At 45.6% G+C, this 22,590-nt stretch overlaps 1 protein-coding gene across 1 annotated transcript in view; it reads right to left on the bottom strand.

The window, feature by feature from the left end:
- Positions 1–22,482, bottom strand: part of tex264a (testis expressed 264, ER-phagy receptor a) — a 72,965-nt gene extending 50,483 nt beyond the window's left edge. Inside the window, exons 1-2 of the mRNA XM_062545734.1 lie at positions 21,709–22,482; positions 3,683–3,904 (exon numbers count right to left, since the gene is read on the bottom strand). Coding sequence (XP_062401718.1) covers positions 3,683–3,904; positions 21,709–21,966 — 480 coding nt within the window. The 5' untranslated portion in view covers positions 21,967–22,482. The remainder of the gene's footprint in view (positions 1–3,682; positions 3,905–21,708) is intronic.
- Positions 22,483–22,590: the final 108 nt, after the last annotated feature.

The following is a 22,590-nucleotide window of genomic DNA, read 5'->3' as shown; positions in this document are numbered from 1 at the left end:
AGTAGAGTTGATGAGCACTAGTGTAGAGATGCAGCCTAACCTTTAATAATGGCTAATTCTCCTGTCAGTGTGCCTGCTATGGCTGGGCCAGCTGACTCACTAATCCACAACCCTCTGCCAGCCCACACACACACACACACACACACACACACACACACACACACACACACACACACACACACACACACACACACACACACACACACACACACACACACACACACACACACACACACACACACACACACACACACACACACACACACACACACACACACACACACACACACACACACACACACACACACAGCTGCAGCACTCAGTGGAGGGTCTCTGCAGCCCACAGCAGAAGTGAGGCCTCTCTTGTTAGTGCTGTGTTAATTACCCTGCTCTGCTGATTTCATTACAATAACTTGCTTGCACTGTGCCGTTAAAAGTGCAGGCGGAGGAAAGGGAGATGAGTGGCTGGAAAAAGTGTGCCTGTGTATGTATGAGTTTGTGTGTGTGTGTGTGTGTGTGTGTGTGTGTGTGTGTGTGTGTGTGTGTGTGTGTGTGTGTGTGTGTGTAGCCCTCCGCAGCCCTGTGTGACCTCGGCTGAACAGATCGACTGGCTGGCTCGCACGCACGCCGTGCCATCCCAGACTCCAGCGCTCCCTGCGCCGCTTAATTAATCATCCGGCCAGTGGACCGCCCTCTACGCCAGCCCTCCCTGCTCAGACCTCCATGGGAACACACACACACACACACACCACATTCACACCACACACACCACACACACCACACCACACACACACCACACACACACACACACACACACACACACACACACACACACACACCACCCAATGGCAAAAGCACTGACTAGCTCTCGTACGTTGTTCTGTACATCATGGCAGTCATTAATCCCCATACATTGCGCTCTTGACAGGCGGCTGCCTTTACTGGGTCAGCAGAGCTGTGGCAGTGTTTCTAATGAGCTGTCGGACGGGCCTGTGGGTCAACTCGTCCAGCTAGACCGTGTGACAGGTCTGGACATCATGTGACAATGAGACAGAGAGAGAGAGAGAGAGAGAGAGGGACAGAGAGAGAGAGAGAGAGAGAGAGAGATGTGAGGGGCACTACTGGGGATGCATGGCTCTTTCACACAACTTACATCACCTGACTACAGGACAGCAAGGGAATAGTTATGTAATCACATAAAAACAATGCCTGATGTAACTTTAGATGTGTTATGTGTGTGTGTGTGTGTGTGTGTGTGTCTGTGTGTGTCTATGTACACAGGCACACACTGAGGAATAGTTCTGGCCCTAAATTGTCTGATTTCAGCTCCACTGTTGACTGTGGCCTCTGCGTTGCTGTGCCAGGCCAATAGAGGAGGCAGGAGGGAGCATCACAAGATGGAGATCAGCGGCGAGGGGAAGGGGCCTGACAAGCTCATGACGTCACGCAGAGGGGCTGTCATGTCAGCAGGCGACCAGGCTATTGGAACGGCAAGCAGGCTCGTGAATCTCCCTGAATCGCACTGCCTGTGCCTCTTTTATTAGATCTCTTCATCTCCGTCTCCATTTATCTCCAGCTCTTTCTTACTCTCTCTCTCGCCTCTCTCTCTCACTATCTCTTTCGGTTTCCCTTGTCCTCGTTCCCAGGCTGTTCTCTGACAGATGGAGGACCCCATACCTCCGAGAGCCCCATTGGCAGCACCTGTGTGCTACTGGCACTGCGCTCCTCCACTCCTCTCCTCCTCTCCTCTCCTCTCCTCCCTCCTCAGCACTTACACACGGCTGGGTCTCCAGCAGAGAGGAGGCAGAAGGACGAGTAAACAACCGCTCCACTGCACCCTCACATCGCTCTCGCTCTCTAGCTCGCCGTCTCTCTCTTTCTCTTTCTAACACTCACACTCGCACGCACACACTCTATCTCTCTGTGCCAGACGCAGACAACTGTGCACCTAGGGGGAGACCTTCTCAAATGCATGTTTATCCACAGCCCTGATGCATATGGTTGGGGGTTCCTGGAGTGTTGATGTGGAGGTGAGGCCTAGGCCTGCCTGAGCGTCTGTGCCTTACTGAGTCTGAAGGGACTTCTTTTCCCGAAAATGACCTGCACTCTATACATTATCCCGCTTATTATATAGCTACTTGCCAAAACGAAAACAAATAATTCCACTTGATATCTATTTATTTGCTACCGTTTCGTTGCTCAGAAAGAAATCACTGAAACAGACACTGAACTTGAATCAAACACAGCTAATAGAACACAGCTAATCAATAGTCTACTTTCACTAGAAAGTAGTTCCACTGCGAGAGAACGTGAATAAAAAGCACAAAAAAACAGCCGTCTATTATATATAGCAACGGTCTGTTATACAAAATGATCAGACCTACGAACGTTGGGAAGGCCCACTCAGGTGAAGAGAATATTCTACAGCATTATGAAGAGCTGTGTCATAGACAAAGTCATAAGAGTTCAAATTCTACCTTTTCTTTCAGCTCCACACTGTGTAATGCCCTTCCCCTTCTGTAACACTGTGATTAGAGTGGTCACTCAGGCATAACTGGACCACTGGATTACCACTGGATTTACCACTGTAGGCTCACAGTCATTTGTTTCTCTGTGTGAACTTTCACAAGCTTTTCACGACTCTGTTCTCTGGCTTGAGCGAGACAGGAAATGAGTTTGCATATAAGCCCTGTCTGTCCCCGCGCGGTGACCTCCTCCTCCGCTCTGCTCGGCTCCGTTCGCCCGGCGCTCAGCGCTCTCCTTAAGCCCCGCGGTCCAGCACCTCCAGGCTCTCACCTGTCTCATTATGCATGCAGGATGATGGCCGGCGATGAATGCAAGTGCGTAAATGTCACGAGGAAATGTCAATAGCTTCCCAGAGCACCGAAAGATATAGAGCTCTGCACTGGGAGATCGCACGCAACCTTCCTCATTTACGACGTTCATCCATTGTTAATATCTGTGATTAGAGGGGGTTGAACTGCTGATGAATTAAACAACGCAAACGGGGCTGGGCTGGGCAGCCACACGTGGGCCGTACAGACCAAGCCATGGAAAAATACAACACTTCCTGGAGATAGAATCAGTCCAGAGGCTGGAAGAGGAGGACAGGGAGAATAGTCCTCGTAAAAAACCAATGCCGCTGTCTTGATTAGGATTATTGTTTATAAGCACTCACCTTCAAATGAATCTGCACCAATACTTTCGAAGATTTGAAGATTTAAAAATCACAAACATACTAATTATTCAGGGGGGCGCTGTGGCACCATTTACGGGTCCGAGTGCCCACGGGGACCCAGGTTCGAATCCGGCCTGCGGTCATATCCCAATCCCACCCCATCTCTCTCTCCCACTTGTTTCCTGTCTACCTCTTCACTGTCCTATACTAATAAAGGCAAAAAGGCCAAAAAATTTACATAAAAATGTACTTAAAAAAACATACTAATTATTCCCACACACATTTACTTCTCCCATGGCTGTAGATATAGTGTATAGTGTATACTGCAAAATCACATTTTATGTGTTTGACTGTTCACTACACCCAGGAAGGAGCAAATACAATGACTGTGCAATTAAGGCTGTTCAATTTAAAGAAGGCTGGATGAAGGCTGTTTACTATAGCTGGAAGTATGACCAATGCTGGATGGCAATAGCTAGATAGGTGATGAAACATCATGCTTACAGCAATGTAGTTGCCCAGCTCAGGGTAGACTCTGTAGGCGGCTATGAGCGGAGATATGGGGCTCTTGTTGGGGAAGGTGGTGGTGACGGCGTGGTCCACCTCGGGGAAGGACATGACGCTGAAGCCGAACCTCTCATACTCCTTCTGGAGATCCTCGTCTGGCTTGTCGTCGCCCTCGCTCAGGATGCTGCCCACTGCATATCGGCACTTGTCTTCAGGAACCTTAGAGAGAGGGGGGGGGGGTAAGAACATGTCATTTGTGTCATCATTTGTAAGACCTAGGCACATTGGTGTCAGATTTGTCAACAAAAGATGGCAAAACTGGAAATGTACCGCAGACTCACTTCATGGTTTGTTTTCTGTAATTCATTTCAGCAATTAAGAAAATATACTATGTGGCCCCTCTAATTGGGAACTGAAGTTGCACTCTTGACATTTTCACCCATTTCATTAAACCTTTTTAAAATCATGTCCTACAGACCCAAACAAATACATGGCTTAACAGTCAAGACTGTTTTCAAGGAAATCATTTAAAAAAACTTGCTTGAACCTCCCATCATGTCTCCCAAACTCCTGGCCAGATTGCTATAGCTAGCATTGCACATGGCAGATCACACTAGCATTGCACATGGCAGATCAGATCTCTATAGCTAGTGCTACACATGGCAGATCAGCTCTCTATAGCTAGTGCTGCACATGGTGGATCAGATCTCTATAGCTAGTGCTGCACATGGCAGATGAGCTCCAGGTGAGATGAGCTATGGGCTCTGTTGTGACAGGCGCCTTGTTGCTGTGTGCTGTGGGCCCAGCTCCTGGTGTGTGGCGCCGTAGCCCCAGTGCAGATGGCGCAGGGCATTGCTCACGGCCTCTCTGGCAGCGCTGCGCCCCATCCCCACACACAGCACCAGTGCCGCTCGCGCCTGCCTGCCTGCCTGCCTGCCCACTCCAGCGACTGCTCACACACACCGTCCTCATTGGCCCAGCTGCCCATGCCAATCTTCTCACTCCCACTGCTGCTTCTGTTTGCTTTCTCCGACGTTCTACATGGACACATTTTCTTCCCTCCGCACACCTGGATGTATTAATGGCACTCACTGTGTGCACATTCTCACACACACACACACACACACACACACACACACACACACACACACACACACACACACACACACACACACACACACACACACACACACACACACACACACACACACACACACACACACACACACACACACACACACACACACACACACACACACACACACACACACACACACACACACGCTGACAGCAGCTAGGCAGGAGAGCCAGGTCTGAAAGACTCCGCTCTACAATGCCTCTCCTCCAGCCAAGCTGTTAGATTACAGTGGGTGGCCTGTCACTATCAGTCTGTGCTCCGGTCCAACAAAGACAAAATAACAAGCAGTCTGAGGCTGGAGTGAGGAGATGGCTGTTTCCATGCGCACCCTGTCTTCAGATGATACATCAGCTGGCTCTAAGAGGACTGGATTTACACTTGTGGGGGACCCATGAAAAAAACACACGCTCTTTCCTTGGGCCTTAAGATCTAAATCCCATGGAAGAGGTTAAACGTCTCCTCTTATGAGGGGAGGTCAGAGTCAGTTGAATCTGTAACCCCTGAAACCCCCCGGACATGAAAATCTCACTTTTTGTTGATCCCAGGCCTGTTCCTGATGTGTGCCGGGCCGGAGTGAGTAATGGTGACTGACACCCCTCGGCACCGTGGCACCAGGCAATCTGCTCGCCACAGCACCGGCGGCCCCGCTGCTCCGAATCGTCTGCTCGTCAAACTGAAACCTGCGGGCGCGGTGACTCAAGAGCACAGCCTCACCGAGCGTCCGCCCTCGCCTCCGTCTACGACTCATAACGGACACTAGACACGCCACTTGGCCTCGATAAATTAGCCAATCACAATAGTTACTTCTGCTGTGGCTCGCGGAGACAATGGGCCATCAATGACATTAGGAGGATTGCTATGATGGGCTTGTCAGGCCATGGGCGGCAGTATACATTGCTTGCATTACAGCTTGTCAGTTCTGCTTGCCCACCTTTATCCACAGAGAGGGAGAGTGTCAACAGACTTTCAATATAATGGCTACTGGCTGTCAACACTGGGCTGCTGCGATAAGACCCAGATAAATCCACATAAGTGAGCCAGGGAAGACAGCTGACCACCCACGGACTCATCACACTTAAAGCAATTCCTGCTCGCGCTTCCCCTCTGTGTCCATGTGTGTGTGTGTGTGTGTGTGTGTGTCTGTATCTGTGTGTACGCTTGTGTGTGCGTGTGTGTGTGTGTGTGTGTGAGAGAGAGAGAGATGGTCTTGGTCTCTATCCTTTTGACTCTTTCCTTCTCTCTGTTCTGTGGATTCTGTGACTAAAGGCTTGTTACCAGGAAGCCCAAACCAACTAATGATCCCACTAGTGTGGGCCGGCCATCACTCAGCCACCCACACAGATGCAGCCGCAGGACCGCGCTCAGCAGCTCTCCTCTGCAGCCAGCGCACCCCAGACCACGGGCCAATTACACAGAGGGAGCTCTCGCCTCCGTCCTTGCTGCGCCCATTACCCACGCATTTGTTTACAGCAGCGGATTTCCTTGAGAGGGGGGACCACAGAGGGTCTGAGTGGGACTGAAGGAGCAGGCCTCTTCTCTGGCCTCTCAACTGGTCTTCAACTGTCCAAGAGGAAGGTGGTGGTGAGACACAGCACATGCTTAGCCATCCATTAAGGGTGGATGTGAAAAGCTAAGGGCAGGCAGCGAGAAGCGACGACTGGAACTGGACCAAGCTTGTGCGCATGAAGTGGAGCAGTAACTGATGTGGAGGACCTAAAGAGCCTGCTCTCTCTTTCCCTGTCCTCTCTCTTCCTCTCGCTCTCTCTCTCTTTCCCTGTCCTCTCTCTTCCTCTCGCTCTCTCTCTCTTTCCCTGTCCTCTCTCTTCCTCTCGCTCTCTGCGTAATTGGGCAAAGAGATGTCACTTTGGTCACAATGCTGAGCAAAAAAACCCAATTCAGTGCACATCCAGCTGTGGCTGTGCTAGCCTCTATCCAATCTCCACCAAGCGTATCAGTGAACCCCCCCCCCCCTGCACGAATCGCTGCACACCCGATGTATTACCCACTCAAGACACCACTCCAAGAAAGAAAAGCCGAAGAAGAAAACAAGTGATCATGTTATTTCTGGGTAGTCGGGTGGACTGAGCTTTCCCTTATCTTCTCCACACCATCTAATCTACAACCACCCCCCACCCCCACCACATAATTCTCCAAATGCGGGTGAGCTCATTATTTCACATCTCACTCAAGTGAAAGCATCCATGGCCCAAGGGATTCAAAAAATGGCCGACACACCAAAACGCCGCCGTTCCCACTTGTGCTTGGTTCCCCTGAACAGGGCCTCCAGAGGCCTGTTGGGGAGGAAAGTAATTTTGAAACCAATTCTCTGCCGTGAGGTGTGAGGAGGCCCATCCTTTGACCAGGCATGCAAACTGGTCAGGGGTGAAAAAGGTGAGACTCTTCTCCGACCCCCCCCCCCCCCGAAAAAAAAAACGAAAAAAAATGGACACTTAGGACAAAAAATGTCCTAATGGACACTTAAAATCAGAATAAGGAAAAGTCTGAATATTTGTTGGACCAAACCAGGTAATCAATAATCTTGCTTGAGACACACACTATTTAAAACTAATATTATTATATAAAATAAGGTAGATAGGCATTAATTTTTCAAATTGTTTTAAAACGTTTTAATATGCAGCCTAGGCTACAACAGATTGTGGTTTTTAGGCTATATTGTGCTAGTGTGTTTAACCAACCAATAAAGTTATGTGAACTGCCTTCATATAAACTGTAGGCTATACCTGTAGGCACAGACTAGGCTACTGATCAGGGTCCTCCAGTAACTCGACAATCAAATGTAAATTTAATTTACGCATGGCTTATGAACTCGTAATGAACCGTGTGTTACTGAAAATTGTTGCAAGTCACACACATAACTCAAACGGTTACGTGCGTTACGTGTGGTCTGAAGCAGTCGCCAATTTTTTTGGCTACGTCACGAATCATTCGAGTTGTATATCTTTTGCGTAGGCTTTGCGTAAGGTCTATGCGCAGTGTGCTTCGAGTAGCCTAACAGGGCCCACTTTTCTTAAATACAGCATTATCATGTCAATGAACTACGTCTCTGGACAAAACAAACCAGCACAGTTTATGAGCATTTAATTCAACTGTCACATTAGCCTTTGATACACTGATAAAGTCTGCCTATTTGCTTCACCTTTTGCCGATCTAGATGGTTCAAACTGCACGCATTCTTCATCAAGAGAACTCGTTATGTCTACATGTTTGTCTAATTTCGCTAACTTTCATCATTAGAAGAAAACAACCTATGCTACGTTGCTACACTAATCTCAGCGTCTTTTTCTAATAGAAGTTGAAAGTTTTAACAAGCCCACCTGTGAAATCCCTCGGCATCTCTTCTCGCCAGAATCACTATATTCCTGACATCTCAGACGCATCTACTGTATCTGCGCTCACAACAGAGGCTATAGGGCCTAGGCCTACTTGGCGTGCGCTTTCTGTTCGCGTTGCGTCTTTGTCAACAATTAGCTTCCACTAATGTTTATTAAACGCATAGGGGCTACATTCACGCATCCCTTGCTGATCAGACACGCTTTAAATGCGGCTCTAGAAACACCTCAAGATGCGTTAGCGTCTTCGCATGATTTCTAAACTCAGTTGTAAATTCAATTCACCTTGACCCCCCCCCCCCCCAAATATTTTCTCATCGGATCTGCACGAACCATGTAAGTCACCTATTTTTGATTCAAAACGGCGAATTTCGCCGAAAGGTGAGGAGTTTGCATGCCTGTTTGACAGATGACGGCTCTCTGACAATAAAAAGGTAGGCCTGCTGAGGTAATTCTTTATTAGCAGACACGTAACAAGGATTTACTCGCCTCATCTTCTCACTAGTTCTCCCTCCAGGCACTGGTGTCTGGTAATACTCAATATTCTCAATCTCATCCCAGTCCAACATCAGTCATCAGGAGCACACTAAGGGGGAGTTCTCTCTCTCCTCCTCCTTTGAGGAGAGAGGGGGAATCTTCCTGAGTCTCCAGGGTTGGCCAGATCTGAATAATGATCGGGGGCGCGAGGTGGTTGGAAAACCAGCTCATGAAAAGTTAAACAGGCGACCAGACAGACCCCTGTCAGATGCAGTTGGGTCACTTCCAAATCAACAAAGACAATACTGATGGACCAGGATCCCTTATCCATTGCTAATAATACAACAAGGTGTGTGGCTTCACAGGCATTGTTCGCCTCGCAATGTGTTGTTCCTGCCTCACACCGGCTTTGATGAGGTGCAATCTGACAGCAGGTTAAGAGTTCCACTTCTTAGTTCTGGGCAAAATTCTGTCCGTGCCGGACCACTAGAGAGGAAACCTCATTTCATCTCTCCATGGGGCTCCTCAGGGAAGGGTCAGGGGTCGTGCCCCAGAAGGCCCGTCCAATCAGGGGGACAGGAGAGCTTCCATCAAGCATGACCCTGCTGTGACCAGGTGGCGGTCAGAGTTGTGGCGGTGTGATTGATTGTTTGTCTGGGCTCTGGTAAAAGTATTAAAACTGATGCTACAATGCTGCCTTCACTGCTAAGGGTTGGGCAATTGTCCTCATATCCTCCTTTTCATGCAATGAGGCACCATCTGCGGCATGGAGTTGATCCAACACCCCAATGAGTTAAACTACATGTTTTGTACACAGCGGGGTGCTGTAAAAATATCAGCAATGCTCTATCTATTCAAACCTTCTGGAGTAGTATTCTGTATGGATTCCGGTTGTTATTGAATTTTTATGATTTCATTTCATTCTGTGAAATGTGTGAATGATTGAACTGTAATGCTTGACAAGAAACCATATATAGCACATAATGTCAATAAAACCCATTAAATGTATCAAATACCCCAGTACATCATCATTTTCATTCATCAACACTGTTCAAGTAAACATTTTTCAATCACTTGTTGTCATATTGCTGACGGTGTCAAAGACAGGTTACCTTAGATTATGACAAAATACAGCTATTAAGATGTGAAGGTGACATTGGTAGTGCTCCACAGAACTGTAAATCTGACAGGCCATACCCTAGCAAGCACAACAGGACTATAGTATAGCCTAACAGGGGCTTCCAATACATTGTTAGAGATTGCAAAACCACCTACATCTTTGGTCCCCAAAACACTGCAGTACATCTTGATCTATTACCTCTCCTTTTTTATGGTAATTCTATTCTATTTCTGTTCTTTGTCTATTCTATGCTTTGAGTGAATGATTATTTTCTTGATATTGTGCAAATAAATCACTGCCAGCCCTGAGCCTGTCTGCTTGTAGCTGAGGGGTGCCAACTTGACAACGGCTAGTAGGCCATTAAAATAAACTTTGTTGTCTTTTAAAGAGAAACACAGAGTTGCCTGATCTTGACACCACAGAGATGGGAGACAAACAAACTGTCAGACATTGTTGATGTCAAACCCTCAGTCTGCAAGTCATTAGCCCCCTATAGGCAGACAACATGGTGCACAGATTCACGCCCGGGCTGAAATTGAGACTAATCGTGCCTCACTGTGGAGGGACGCCATGCTCTCAACTGAACCACACTGCATCCAGGCTGAAGTAATGGGGCAAGAAATGGAGAATGCAAATAGCAGTGGTCAGGACAACACTTGGAGGAACATTCACATACAAAAAGACAAGTTCACTCATCTAACACCAGTATTTTGCCATAAGAGCAAATGTCTTTCTATGTATTCTTTCATTGTCCAACCTTGTCACCCTTTAAGAGGAAATCATCTCATTTTTGATACACGAGCCCCAACTAAAATGACACTTTTCTGAGAGGAAAAGCAGACCCAGGACACAAGAGATTGGACTCCATCTGAGACACAAGCACATTTTCCTGGTGTGCGTCTGACAGGGCAGAGGTCATTCAGTAGTTAGGATCATAGGTTTGGTTCCCAAATGGGCTCCGTTTTAGGGGCTCTGGCTTTGGCACTTGTCTGATTGCAATTTGTCTGGTTTCCATGAGAGGGAGGAAAAGGTCAAGCTCCCTCCCCCTCGCCAGCCCTTCAGGAGGGTCTACCCGTCACTCGGATGCCAATAACGCTTCCAGGGGGAAAAAATGAATTGCTTGTTCTTCCACATAACACTGGACTGAAATGGAGAGAGCCACAGGTAATTGGCTATGTGCCAACAGCAGGAGACAAGTGCTAGTCAGAGCTCAAACCAGCAGGACTTCAGATGTGCAGAAAGAAGAAAAAAAAAAAACATGGACTGAGTTAGAATGCTAAAATAGTAGGTGACTGTCTACCTAAAAATGACTGCCTAAAATGTTGCACTCTCATGGTTAGTACTACTTCCTCACACAAGTGCTACTGATAAACTGTTATGAATGGACAGGCGATATCTCCAGCTACTGTCACCTCTGTCTCTAATTCGCAAGACAGGAAGAGGAAAAAATAAATAATGAAATAACCGTTTCAAAAATTCTTATCACCCAGAGCATCATCCTGTTCATTCACAAATCCTTGCTGAGATGTGAGAAGGAGACTTTGAGGCAAACCCTCTGAAAGCCATTTGGTCTGTTGACTTAGGGGAGCCATGCAGCATTTCAAAAACCAGCATCACATAAGGCACAAGCTTACATCTCCCTGTAACCATGACACCTACAAACTACAGAAACCCCCAAACAAACATCTCAGACTCGCTTGCAGAGGTGTGATAGGAGTGCTGCTAGTGAAGAAACATTCAAACAGCTCCCCTTCACGTTTGCTTGGCATTAATTACTGACGTAGCTGAGTAGGAAGGAAAAGATAATGCGCTTAAACGGCTTAAAGAGAGATTATGGTCAAAAAGAAAGAAGGAAAGTGACTAAATAGATGGAAAGATCACATGGACATGACACCTTGCTGCTGTTACCAGCAAAAGGCATTGTCCATTAATATCACAGCTTATAGTCTCTCTGCTCTATCCAATCTTGTATTAGGCCTACATACCACATGCAATATCAGACCATAATGTATTCTAGTTATAAAACTAGTGTTCATACGAGGGGTACAGGAAAGTGTCCACTAAAATATGTCCACTATTTGTCCACATCACTCAAGCTGAACACTCATATCATTTCCTTGGCTCTGTGCCTTCGAGGACTTCAAGGAATCTTTGAGGGCTGTGAGGGAGAGCAATTTGCATGTGTTTGGTGGCGGAATTGACTTGTTCTCTCCCCAATACAGACTACAGAGCATTCTGCACGTTGCCCCCACCCCCCCACTCTTCATGTCCTCTTTGACCGTCAGGAGGAGCAAGCACTCCTTTCATGTTCCCATCAGCACCCCGCGGCCTGGCTGGAAGCGCCATGCTAATAAATTGGGCCGGGAGCGTTGAGCACTCGCGGGCTCTGAAGTGAGAGTCCTGCTGATGAATCGGAACATCACCAGACTCTCAAGCGTCAACCACACTCTCAAGGCGGCTACCAATTTGCACTTGTTCAGGAAAGCAAGCCCTGCGCTTCCTCGCACGTGAGCGGAGACGTGGCAGCGCGGCGATAACATGACATTCATTTTCACCTCTGTGATGAGGGATTGAGGAGTGTCGAGAACACACCTCCAAATCTGATAAAAGATGTCAGATGAAAACAACAACAACAACAGTACCAACCACAACAGCACATTACAGGGCCACTTACGGATCACAACACTGCACAGCACATAACTTTAGAAAGTCTCTAACTAGCCCACGTTATTCAAAATCTGTGACCATCCAATCCAACTCATCCACTTGGGGACGGCCACCCTTGAGAGAGCTACTCCTTAAATCCAAGATTAAAAAGATTTGAAGACATTGTTAAAGTTTCAGTCTGAATGGACAGTAATCCTCCACACCCATCTCTGCCGACTCTTCCCACTGCACACCCTTTCTCCGTCCCTCTCTTGAGGCAGAGGAGGCAGACAGGAGCATTTTGCTGGTGTATCAAACCTTTCTGCTCCCCTGGCCAGCCGGATCAGACTCCGTTGCATAGGCTGACCTTCTGGAACGGTCTGTGTCAACACCCCTGGGTTCGGATGGTAATGAGCTAAGAGCATTATGCCAATTAAAATGGCAGACACAGAAAGGAGAAGAGAAAAGAAAGGCAGGCAGAACGAGCGAGAGCGAGAGAGAGAGAGAGAGAGAGAGAGAGAGAGAGAGAGAGAGAGAGAAAAGGAAGAGTTGGATGGCTCAGGCATCTCTGTCTGTGAGAATGAGGCCTGCTACTAATTGGATGTCTGGGAAGCTGTGCTCTCTGAACACGGAGCTGAGGCTGTCAATCAGAGGAGCATCACAATACAGCAACAGACACTCCGACGTGCTGGCGCAACACAAACACACAACTGGCAAAAAAAAGCTTAGAGATGAGATGTACAAGAGTAGATGCCACCTAGTATCCATAGGCACTGTGCATGTAACATTAGACACACAACATGTTAATGGAGGTAGTCCTAATGCAGTCTGCTACTCTTTCCTCTTGCTCCTGGTTTTAGTCCCTGTGTTAACACCACATTTCATTGTTGTGCTCTGAGGGTCTGATTTGTTAAGCCTGAACTACCTTGGGGGGAAATCTGATTTGAGTAGGAGTTGACATTCAAAAAAAGAATGTACTTTCATGTTATGCTTTCCATGAGGATAAACTCACTTTCAAATGTCTATGCAAAATGTTTGGGCAGTGGTATCTGAGCATAGTATTTTTCAAATGACAAAAACTGAGAATCTGACAGGGTATTACTGCCACCTAGTGGTGCAAATATACAAACACTGATTATCCAGGTTTACCATTGTCAATTGCTAGTCAGTCACCACTTCTAGAGTTGCACATTGAAGCAGCACTTTTTTTAAAAAGTGACAGTGATGATCAGCTAATGTTACAAGTTACAACAATACACTACTCACAGCATACGGGTATAAATATGTGTTGTCTCCATATTCATTTCCTTGCCTCTCTCCCACAAGTAACAGAAAGGAAAATAATTCAGTCATGCCAATAAATCATTTAAGTAAACACTTAAAAAGCACTTTTATACACCGCTTACCCTGACCAGTGCTAATAAATAATAGCCTCTATGATGGTGTGATTTTAAAATCACTGGAATTTCTTACCAGCATTTCATGTGCTACAAAAATGTCCAAAACAAACTCACTGAGCCCTAACCAGGTCCACATGCTATATTTACCAAGAAAACAAGGCCCTCATTGTTTGATATTAGAACAGAGAGAGCGCCAGGGCTGGAGGATACAGCACATGTGTGTGCGTGTGTGTGTGTCTGACAGATAGAGCTCCTCCTCTGGGGAAATCATCAGAGAGAAGCTCCTCTCCCACTACTGCGCTCCCTCAGGTCTGTTTTCATCTCACCCGTTGGAGAGAGGACGGGAGGAAAATTGCAAAGTGTAAAACCACTGCCTCCGTCAACACACACCACAGTAACCTTCACAAAACTCAAGCAGAGCGGCTACTGTCAAAACGGCACAGAATAAAAGTCTTCCTTCTGAAAGACATTCAATGACATTACGTCTCTCCAGAAATCCACCATTCTAATGGCAAGCCATGTAATGGGACGGTGGCGTGAGGGGAGGAGAGCTGGGGAACACCTGCTAGAGTTCCCATCAGAGCGCTGTGTGCTTGGCCGCGTGCCATGCTTCTGCTGGAGGACTCCTGGTCTCAGCGCTCCTCCGCTGATCTGGGTCACTGTGGCATCTGCAGCCCACTCACCAACCTGGATCAACACCACAACGGCCACCCTCATACTGGCCAGGGCACGCCTCAGCATTTCCTGCCCTGCCTCGTGCAGACCACACAAAAGCCAACGTGGGGCTGGCCAAACTGCCTGACTATGTTACCAGAACATAACACCAGGAACAGATGGGTAAGGGCAGAGAGATAGAGATAGATGTACCCGTATATAGGGCTATAGCAACAGACCTCATGTCCACAGAGAAACTGCTCATTCACATGTAAAATATATGTGACACTGAACTTTGTTACTCTGAACTAAACTGGTGAAAATAGTTAATGGATCTCAAAAACAGTAACCAGATCCATTCAAAAGTTTTTCTTTTGGCAAATAATTAATTACATGTAGCTGCATTAAACTTTATGCTTTGGTAATCTGTGGTGCATGCAGCAAATCCAAACATTCAACGTATAGAATTAAAGCTGCACAGTAACCTGAAGACAGTAAAGAGCTAGGTCCATGACCACCTGCTGTAAATAAACTGTGTACTAATGAACTAATCAGAACATCAATAGCCTAGAGACCCCACACAGTCACAAAGACAGACAGATGGTACAGGACTACTGGAATACCTAGAGTGCTGTGGACAGCTTCAGAATGGGCCAGCTGGTGCAAGACAATAGAGTTCGCTCCAGAGTATATGTTTAATAATGGTAAGCCGTCCTGTATTAAGTGTCCAGAATCTCAACATTACACCATTCAGCCTTGGACAAACACAATAGTCTACAAGTGTCTTGCAATGCAAGAGAATTACAAGGAAAAAACATCAAGTGATGTGAAAAAAAAGGTACTGACTCGATTAAATTCATTCTGGACTCTCTATCCGACCACATAAAGACGTGGGGATACTTCGGTTTGGCTTTAGGGACCCTCTACTCACTACCACGTAAGTGTAGTGTTGGTTGGAACAGTAGAAGAGGTATAAAAATAGCGTTTTGTAGCGGCGAAAGGACTTGCCCCGGTCACTTCCAGGCTAACGAGTTTTGGCTAAAAACGGTAGCTCGAACTTTCTCAAAATACATCCGAATGACATGATTTTGGTGTCAACTCAACGTATGTACTCCCAATAGTCCGAAAAATTGATCTAAAGTGCATTTCACTCCGGATTATCCCTTTAAGTGTCCCCTGTCTTTCTCTCTAAAGAATACGAGACCAGAAAGAACAAAAATATATTATGAACACTGAAAATGTTTGTCTGTCTGACTAGTTTCTACATAGTGTACCGTAAAACTTCAAACAATAGCCGAGTCCCAAATAGACGCATGTCTCTTTTAAACGCCTGGTGTGACTACAGATTTGGGGTTATAGGCCGGTCTCCAACAGAAGCCTGGTCTGTTTTTTTTAGTTTCGAGTTGTATTTATTCTTCTTATACCCGTCAGATCGTCTGGTGGTGGTGATCATCGATGGTACAGATTGCGCACACTAAATTTATAATTGCATGACTGCGGAGGTGAAAGCCAGCTATAGAGTTCCAAATTCTTAACTTTTTTCGACATTGGCCTATGTACTGCATTATTTAATGAATGCCATTTTGGTAAATTTGCGCACTAGACAACATATTCTATCACGAACTTTCTTTGTTTAGTTTCACTTTCTCTCGTTTCTCCACGTTTCTCCGCGTTTCTCTCAATACCATGGCGGAAAAGAAAAAGACTTGATTTAAATGACATTTAAGCTGACAGTTGTCAAATTTGCCTAACAAAATTCGGGAGAAGCAGCGGCAAGATATTTCTCGGTCGATCCAAAGAGGGTGCGTAACGGCTGAGCTGTAACTGTCTCCAAAGAGGGAGAGCCCTGCGCATCTGGTCGGGAGCTGCGCAAGCAAGGCAGGCAAGTGGAGGAGAGTGACTAGGAGGAGGAATTCGCAAATCAATTTGTAGCCTAGTTGAGGATCACGGTGATAGCGATTAATAGAATCATTTTTAATCACACGATTGCAGTTGTTCTACAGGGTAGCATTCATTCTTTATTGTTGATGCATTATCAGGGGCAACAAGTTCACAGGCTCGATGGTAACTTGAATTGTTCAGCCCACTGTCACATCGTTTCGTTATTTTAAGCTGTCAATAATTTAAGACATAACCTATTATAGTAGGCTAGTTCTAATATGATCTGATTTGTGAAACACATTCGAATGATAGACTAAATAAAGTTAGCCTGACTCTCGCCAGACCCTTGTAGTTCCGCCATGCTCCACCAGAAGCAGACAGCGAACTACAGGATCTGGCGAAAGTCAGGTTAAAATAAAGTAGCCTACCCTACTATAATGTGGTAACCTCCTGTTGTCATGCTTTCTGTCTGCTTATGCTATTGGGTATGCTAGTTATTTCTAATCCTACAATAAACCTACACTCAACTAACACCACTAAATTAAACTGTCTCATATAGACGCCTGTCTCAAATACACGCCGGTGCATTTTGGCGATTTGGCAAAATAAAAGCCCGGGCTATTGTTTGGAGTTTTACGGTATGTGCAATCAACAAAACGTTTTGGGCTCAATCAATGGTAATACTCTATATCAATGATTTGCTAAAATCTTCCATTTCCACACTCACCCACACTACCTAGCAAAAGACTTAAAGGATTTGTTTGCTCTTAATCATTTGTACTTTATTAATGACTTGTATTCAATGTGCTCATCATCATCATCATGTAGCATCAGCATCATGTTGAGCAGTGTGTTTCATTCAGAGAGGAAAGGGCAGGAAGCCACTGAAGGTGCAGAAATTATTAGAAATCATACAGGAGATGGTACTGTGCAGGCATGTTAACTACGTCTGCCAACTCGAGCTGCAGAGCAACACCACTGGTCAGATAGTTGGGGCCATTATACACATGATCATCCAAATCCATAGCCATCTCTCCATTCTTATACATGATGATAAGCATACTATCTCCGTGAGCCCTGACAGTGAATCTGAACTAGTAGACTCCCCTGACTGGAGCTGTAAAGAAGCCTGTTGTGCTGCTGTAGGCCTGTCCAACATTGGTGATGGGTCTTCTGAAGATCAAGCTCTCAGTATCACCACTGGGGTATTGATATCCAGAAGCCAGCCCTACTGAGAATGCCACCTTGGGTTGCTCTGTGATCTCTTTCTCCATATTCACCACAGTCTCAGGAGCTGCCAGTCTGGTCTTCACAGATGTTAGCTCTGCCTCTTGTGCTACATTCACCCTCTCCAGAGCCTCCACTTTAGTCTCACTTGCCACCAGTCTTTCTTTGATGTTGGCCAGCTCTGTCTTCTGAGCATTGTTTTCTTCCCCCATAGTGTACAGCAGTGATTTGGTGTTCTTTAGTTCATCCTGAGTGACACTCAGTCATTCTCTGCTCCACCACCATGTCTCTGAGTTCCCTGAGCTCTGCTGCAGATATATCTGTCTGAACTGTCTGGGTGCTCTGAGTCTGAGCTCCACATGGAGAACAGCAGCACCAGCAGTGGGATGACGACCCTCACCTTACACATTTCTGTCTGTCTAACACAGTAGCAGCAGTAGGCTAGTGGTAATAATAGTAGTAGTTATTATGGTGGTTGCAGCAGTAGTATCACTAGAAGTGTATGTTTGTGTGTGTGTGTGTGTGTGTGTGTGTGTGTGTGTCCCTCCGACACCCTCTTTTATACACCTTAGTTGCTCCTTATATAAGAACTTTCATCACTTTTGGGGTTAAATAAAGTCCAAGGACACTGATCAGATTTAGAAATGGTAGATTATTTTCCACCACATGACAGTATTTAGTTATCAGTGTTGCGGGAAAGTGCAATCTGTCACTCATCACGAAGGACAGGACAGGAGGGGCTATGTAAGTTTTATGACATGAGCTCAAGAGTAAGTGTAAGTTTTATGACATGAGCTCAAGAGTAAGTGTAAGTTTTATGACATGAGCTCAAGAGTCATTAGTCTGCTGATTCTATACAATCCTTTAAAGGGATATTCCGCCATTTTTGGAAATACGCTCATTTTCCACCTCCCCTCGAGCAAAACAATCGATATTTACCTTGCTCCCGTTCATCCAGCCATTCTGTGAGTCTGGCGATACAACTTTTAGCTTCAGCCTAGCATAGATCATTGAATCGGATTAGACCATTAGCTTCTCGCCTGCTAGCTTCATGTTTAAAAGTGACTAAGATTTCTGGTAATTTTCCCATTTTAAATGTGTCTCCTCTCAAGTTAGAAAGTGCAATAAGACCAACTGAAAATGAAACCTGGCGTTTTTCTAGGCTGATTTGACATGGAACTACACTCTCATCTGGCGTAATAATCAAGGCAACTTGCAAACGTACCATAGGCGCAGTGATATCGTACACAGCATCTGAAAATAGTCCCCATAGACAACAATCAGTAGTAGTGCCAGTAGTTTGCAAGTTGCCTTGATTATTACGCCAGATGAGAGTGTAGTTCCATGTCAAAAAAGCCTAGAAAAATGCCAGGTTTCATTTTCAGTTGGTCTTATTGCATTTTCTAACTTGAGAGGAGACACGTTTTAAATAGGAAAATTACCAGAAATCTTAGTCACTATTAAACATGAAGCTAGCAGGCGAGAAGCTAATGGTCTAATCCGATTCAATGATCTATGCTAGGCTGAAGCTAAACATTGTATTGCCAGACTCACAGAATGGCTGGATAAACGGGAACAAGGTAAATATCGATTGTTTTGCTCGAGGGGAGGTGGAAAATGAGCGTATTTCCAAAAATGGCGGAATATCCCTTTAAAAGTCCTTAAAATCCTTCATTATAAAAGATAACGAACTGAATAAATGAAACCTACACACAGTTACATCCAAGTAAGACACCTCTAGTCAGGTCTCAGACTGTGCCTGCCAGTCATTTGTCCAAATAGAGATGGAGTGTTTGGGGAAAATTCTAGAGGGAGGGGGAGCTGAGTCTGAAAAAAAACAAAGTTGCTGCAAAATTCATTGATTACCGTGTACTGTTAATGTTAACATGATGCTGATGCTACATGATGATGATGAGCACATTGAATAACCCCTGTGTGTGAGAGGGTTCAGAACACACTTGATCTCTTCAGCACTTTCTCACTTGCCCTGACCAGGGCTAGAGAGTGGGTGTGACAGAGGGGTCAGTCAGGGACGACATGGGTGGCCTTCAATTTTGGGAAAATAGCTCATTGCAATTTTACTGACTGACATGGTGATTGCAATTTGTAATATGATTTTTGAACGTCAATTAATTGATCCAATTCAATATTCCAAATGTCTGTAAGTTGTGCTGCTTCTGATTAGTGAGCGCGCCTTGGGCGTGGGAGCCACAACACTACAGATTGACAGTGAAGTTCACCAATCAGGACTTTTGTGCTTCTTCCGCGCGCACCAATCAGAAGTGGCACAGTCAAGGAGGATGACATTAACATTAAAGTCATTAATGCAACAAGATTGACTGAGCCCGATTGTTTGTAGCGTTTGCGATTAGATAGTTGTGTTGGTTCATATTGCGATGTGATACTTGTGCAGCCCTAGCGGAAAGCTAGAAGGTAGAGAGATTACTGCATGCACACGTCAGGTGTTTGCAGGAACTCAGAGTACAGGAGCTATTCCGCTATAGCCGAGCTCACTCTATAAAATGTAAGATCATAAATGGGAAACAAAAGAAGATATAATCTGGCAGTGATCCATAGTAATGTGTAATGATTTGCCATACTACGTAACATATCAACTTGCGCAACCATTAGGACACTGCATATCTACTGGCAGACTATAAACAGGGAGCACAAAGCTAGCTTTGTCCCTCAGTAAGCAATAAGAAGAAGCCATTTGTGCCTGATGCAACAATAGACTCCTTTTGGTAATAACAAGCTAGGAGTGAATTGGGCCAATGTGGTAGCAGGACATGGAATGAGGCAACAACAGTGAGGTAATCAAATAATGTTAAATTAACTTACATCTGTATTATTTGGGCTGCACTTTACATTGACTGTCCATACATGTGCAATGTTGCTGAGCTTTCAGGTTTTTGAATGTACCATACATTTTCCCCACATACCAGACTACTTGTGCCAAACATTTACATCAGATCATTCTGATCAACAGTGTTGCACTCATAACACTATTTTCCGCTCCATTAAAAAGCTTGTCAGGGACAAGTATGCGGCTAACAACAGAAGTTCCTGGCACGAAGACCTTGCTCTTGAGATTTGGGGCAAAGAAAACCTGACATGCATGTGAAAGCCTTCTGGGTAAATGATATACTCATCAATGAGCTGATGCAAAACAGCAGTTGCAGCACACTGAGCCGGGCTCTCTTCCCCTCTGGCAATCATCTAAACAAGGCCCTGCCTGGGCACAGGGATAGGGCCACGGTGGGACGGCGTGCTTCACTGAAGTGAAGAAAGGCACATGAGGATCCACTCACTCATAGCCTACATCTCCTACTGTTACGGCCACCATCAACTAGCCTACACTGTCAGCCCAGTCAGCTCAAACTGCACTCACTGATGGTTATGGTCAATCTTATAGACCTTCTTCACCAGCAGCAGGCTTATGATCTCAGCCCTTTCTACAGTGAAATCACAGTAATCATACACCTTCAACCGTCAGCTTGAGTGGGTTGGGCTTGTTGACAAACACAACATCCCTTCGGTCATGTGATACAGTTATGAGGAAACTGTACAATCGGGAGTGAAAAAAAAAACTTCCAGCTGATGACCTATTTACCATGCACCACCTGCGTTTGTTTACTTTTCCTAAGACTGCCTGGTCAGTTCTTTGTCAGCAAACCCCAATTCAGATAGGTACAGTAGACCGTATGTAAGTATTTCACCAGACCATGAACAAAATAATTGTAGGCTTCCTTACATTAAATGCTGGAATTACAGCCCCATCTTCCCCACCACGTCGTCTTTTTGGCTCATCTCACACGCATGAGCAGACCTAGACTTTGCCAGTGCCAGATGACGTTTGGTGCACACATGAGTCAAATCATCCACTCTGCCAGTGTACACATTAGAAAAAGTTATTCAGAGGAACTGTACAACGTGGCATTGCTTGGAAATGTCCCTCTTCTGCCACGTTGAGGGATCACAAGAGAACAGTTCAACTCTCATGACCAGAATCGTGTAATTTGTGATCAAAACAACTGATGTCTGAAGGACAACTCTCAGAAAAGGTCAAAAATGATAGCTTACCAGAAATAAGATCCCCTAAAACTAAGCAAATCCCACATTTCTCTCACCTGTTTTGGATCATCGTAAAACACTCCAATGTTGGACAGCTTTGGGCCAATACTGCAGGCTTCGGTGAAACTTGCCCCACAGTCTTTATAGGGTCCCTCTTTGAATTTGTATGCTATTGTAATCTTTTTAATAGGCGGAGAACCAGTCCGAATGTCGATGACGCTAAACAGACCCGAGTACAGAACAAACAAGACGATTGTGGCAATTAAACATAATACTAGAAAAAGAATCAAACCTAAAATAATAAAGTCTGACATGATGCGGTAATGTCACGTTAAAACTGACTGTTCAAACTATAGTCTCAGGCCGATATCCCTTAAATACAGCGCGAACAGTTACAGCTGAAGGTTGGCTAGCTAGTTTCCAGTTTGTCCAAAGGTGTATTCGTATTTTAAGTAACAAGCAACGGCAGCGCAGCACTGTCAGAAAACCTCTGGTAACCGAAATCACGTGCAAATGGCATGGAAATTTACATGCCAGTCGGAAAATGCTCTATAGCCTCAGATGTATCTCCTTCTTACTTTACAAACGGCTCATTTCCCTAAACACAGAAACAGTGTAAGCGTTGCTTCCTGGTTAAACCATATAGCCTCATTGCAGGGGTGACTTGACGAGCATTTCTCTGATTTAAGATAATGCAAAAACATTAAGCGATTAACGATTATTGTTAGTATACAATTGCACGATAATTATTACATTTATCATACTACACCGGTAATAATACACTTTCAATAACGCGTTTTACTATATCGATTGCTAGGATTACGCCGCGAGCTCGCACGTGGTAGGTTCGAAGGGTGTCGGTGCTTAAGATCACAGACAGGAAGATGCAGCAGTGTTCTAAAAGTAATCTCGTGCAAGAGGATGACACACATGACACT

The sequence above is a fragment of the Sardina pilchardus genome, chromosome 9 (genome assembly GCF_963854185.1).
Source record: "Sardina pilchardus chromosome 9, fSarPil1.1, whole genome shotgun sequence".
Classification (NCBI taxonomy): domain Eukaryota; kingdom Metazoa; phylum Chordata; class Actinopteri; order Clupeiformes; family Clupeidae; genus Sardina; species Sardina pilchardus.
The sequence above is the reverse complement of the archived record's forward strand: the minus strand, read 5'-3'. Positions and strand labels throughout refer to the sequence as shown.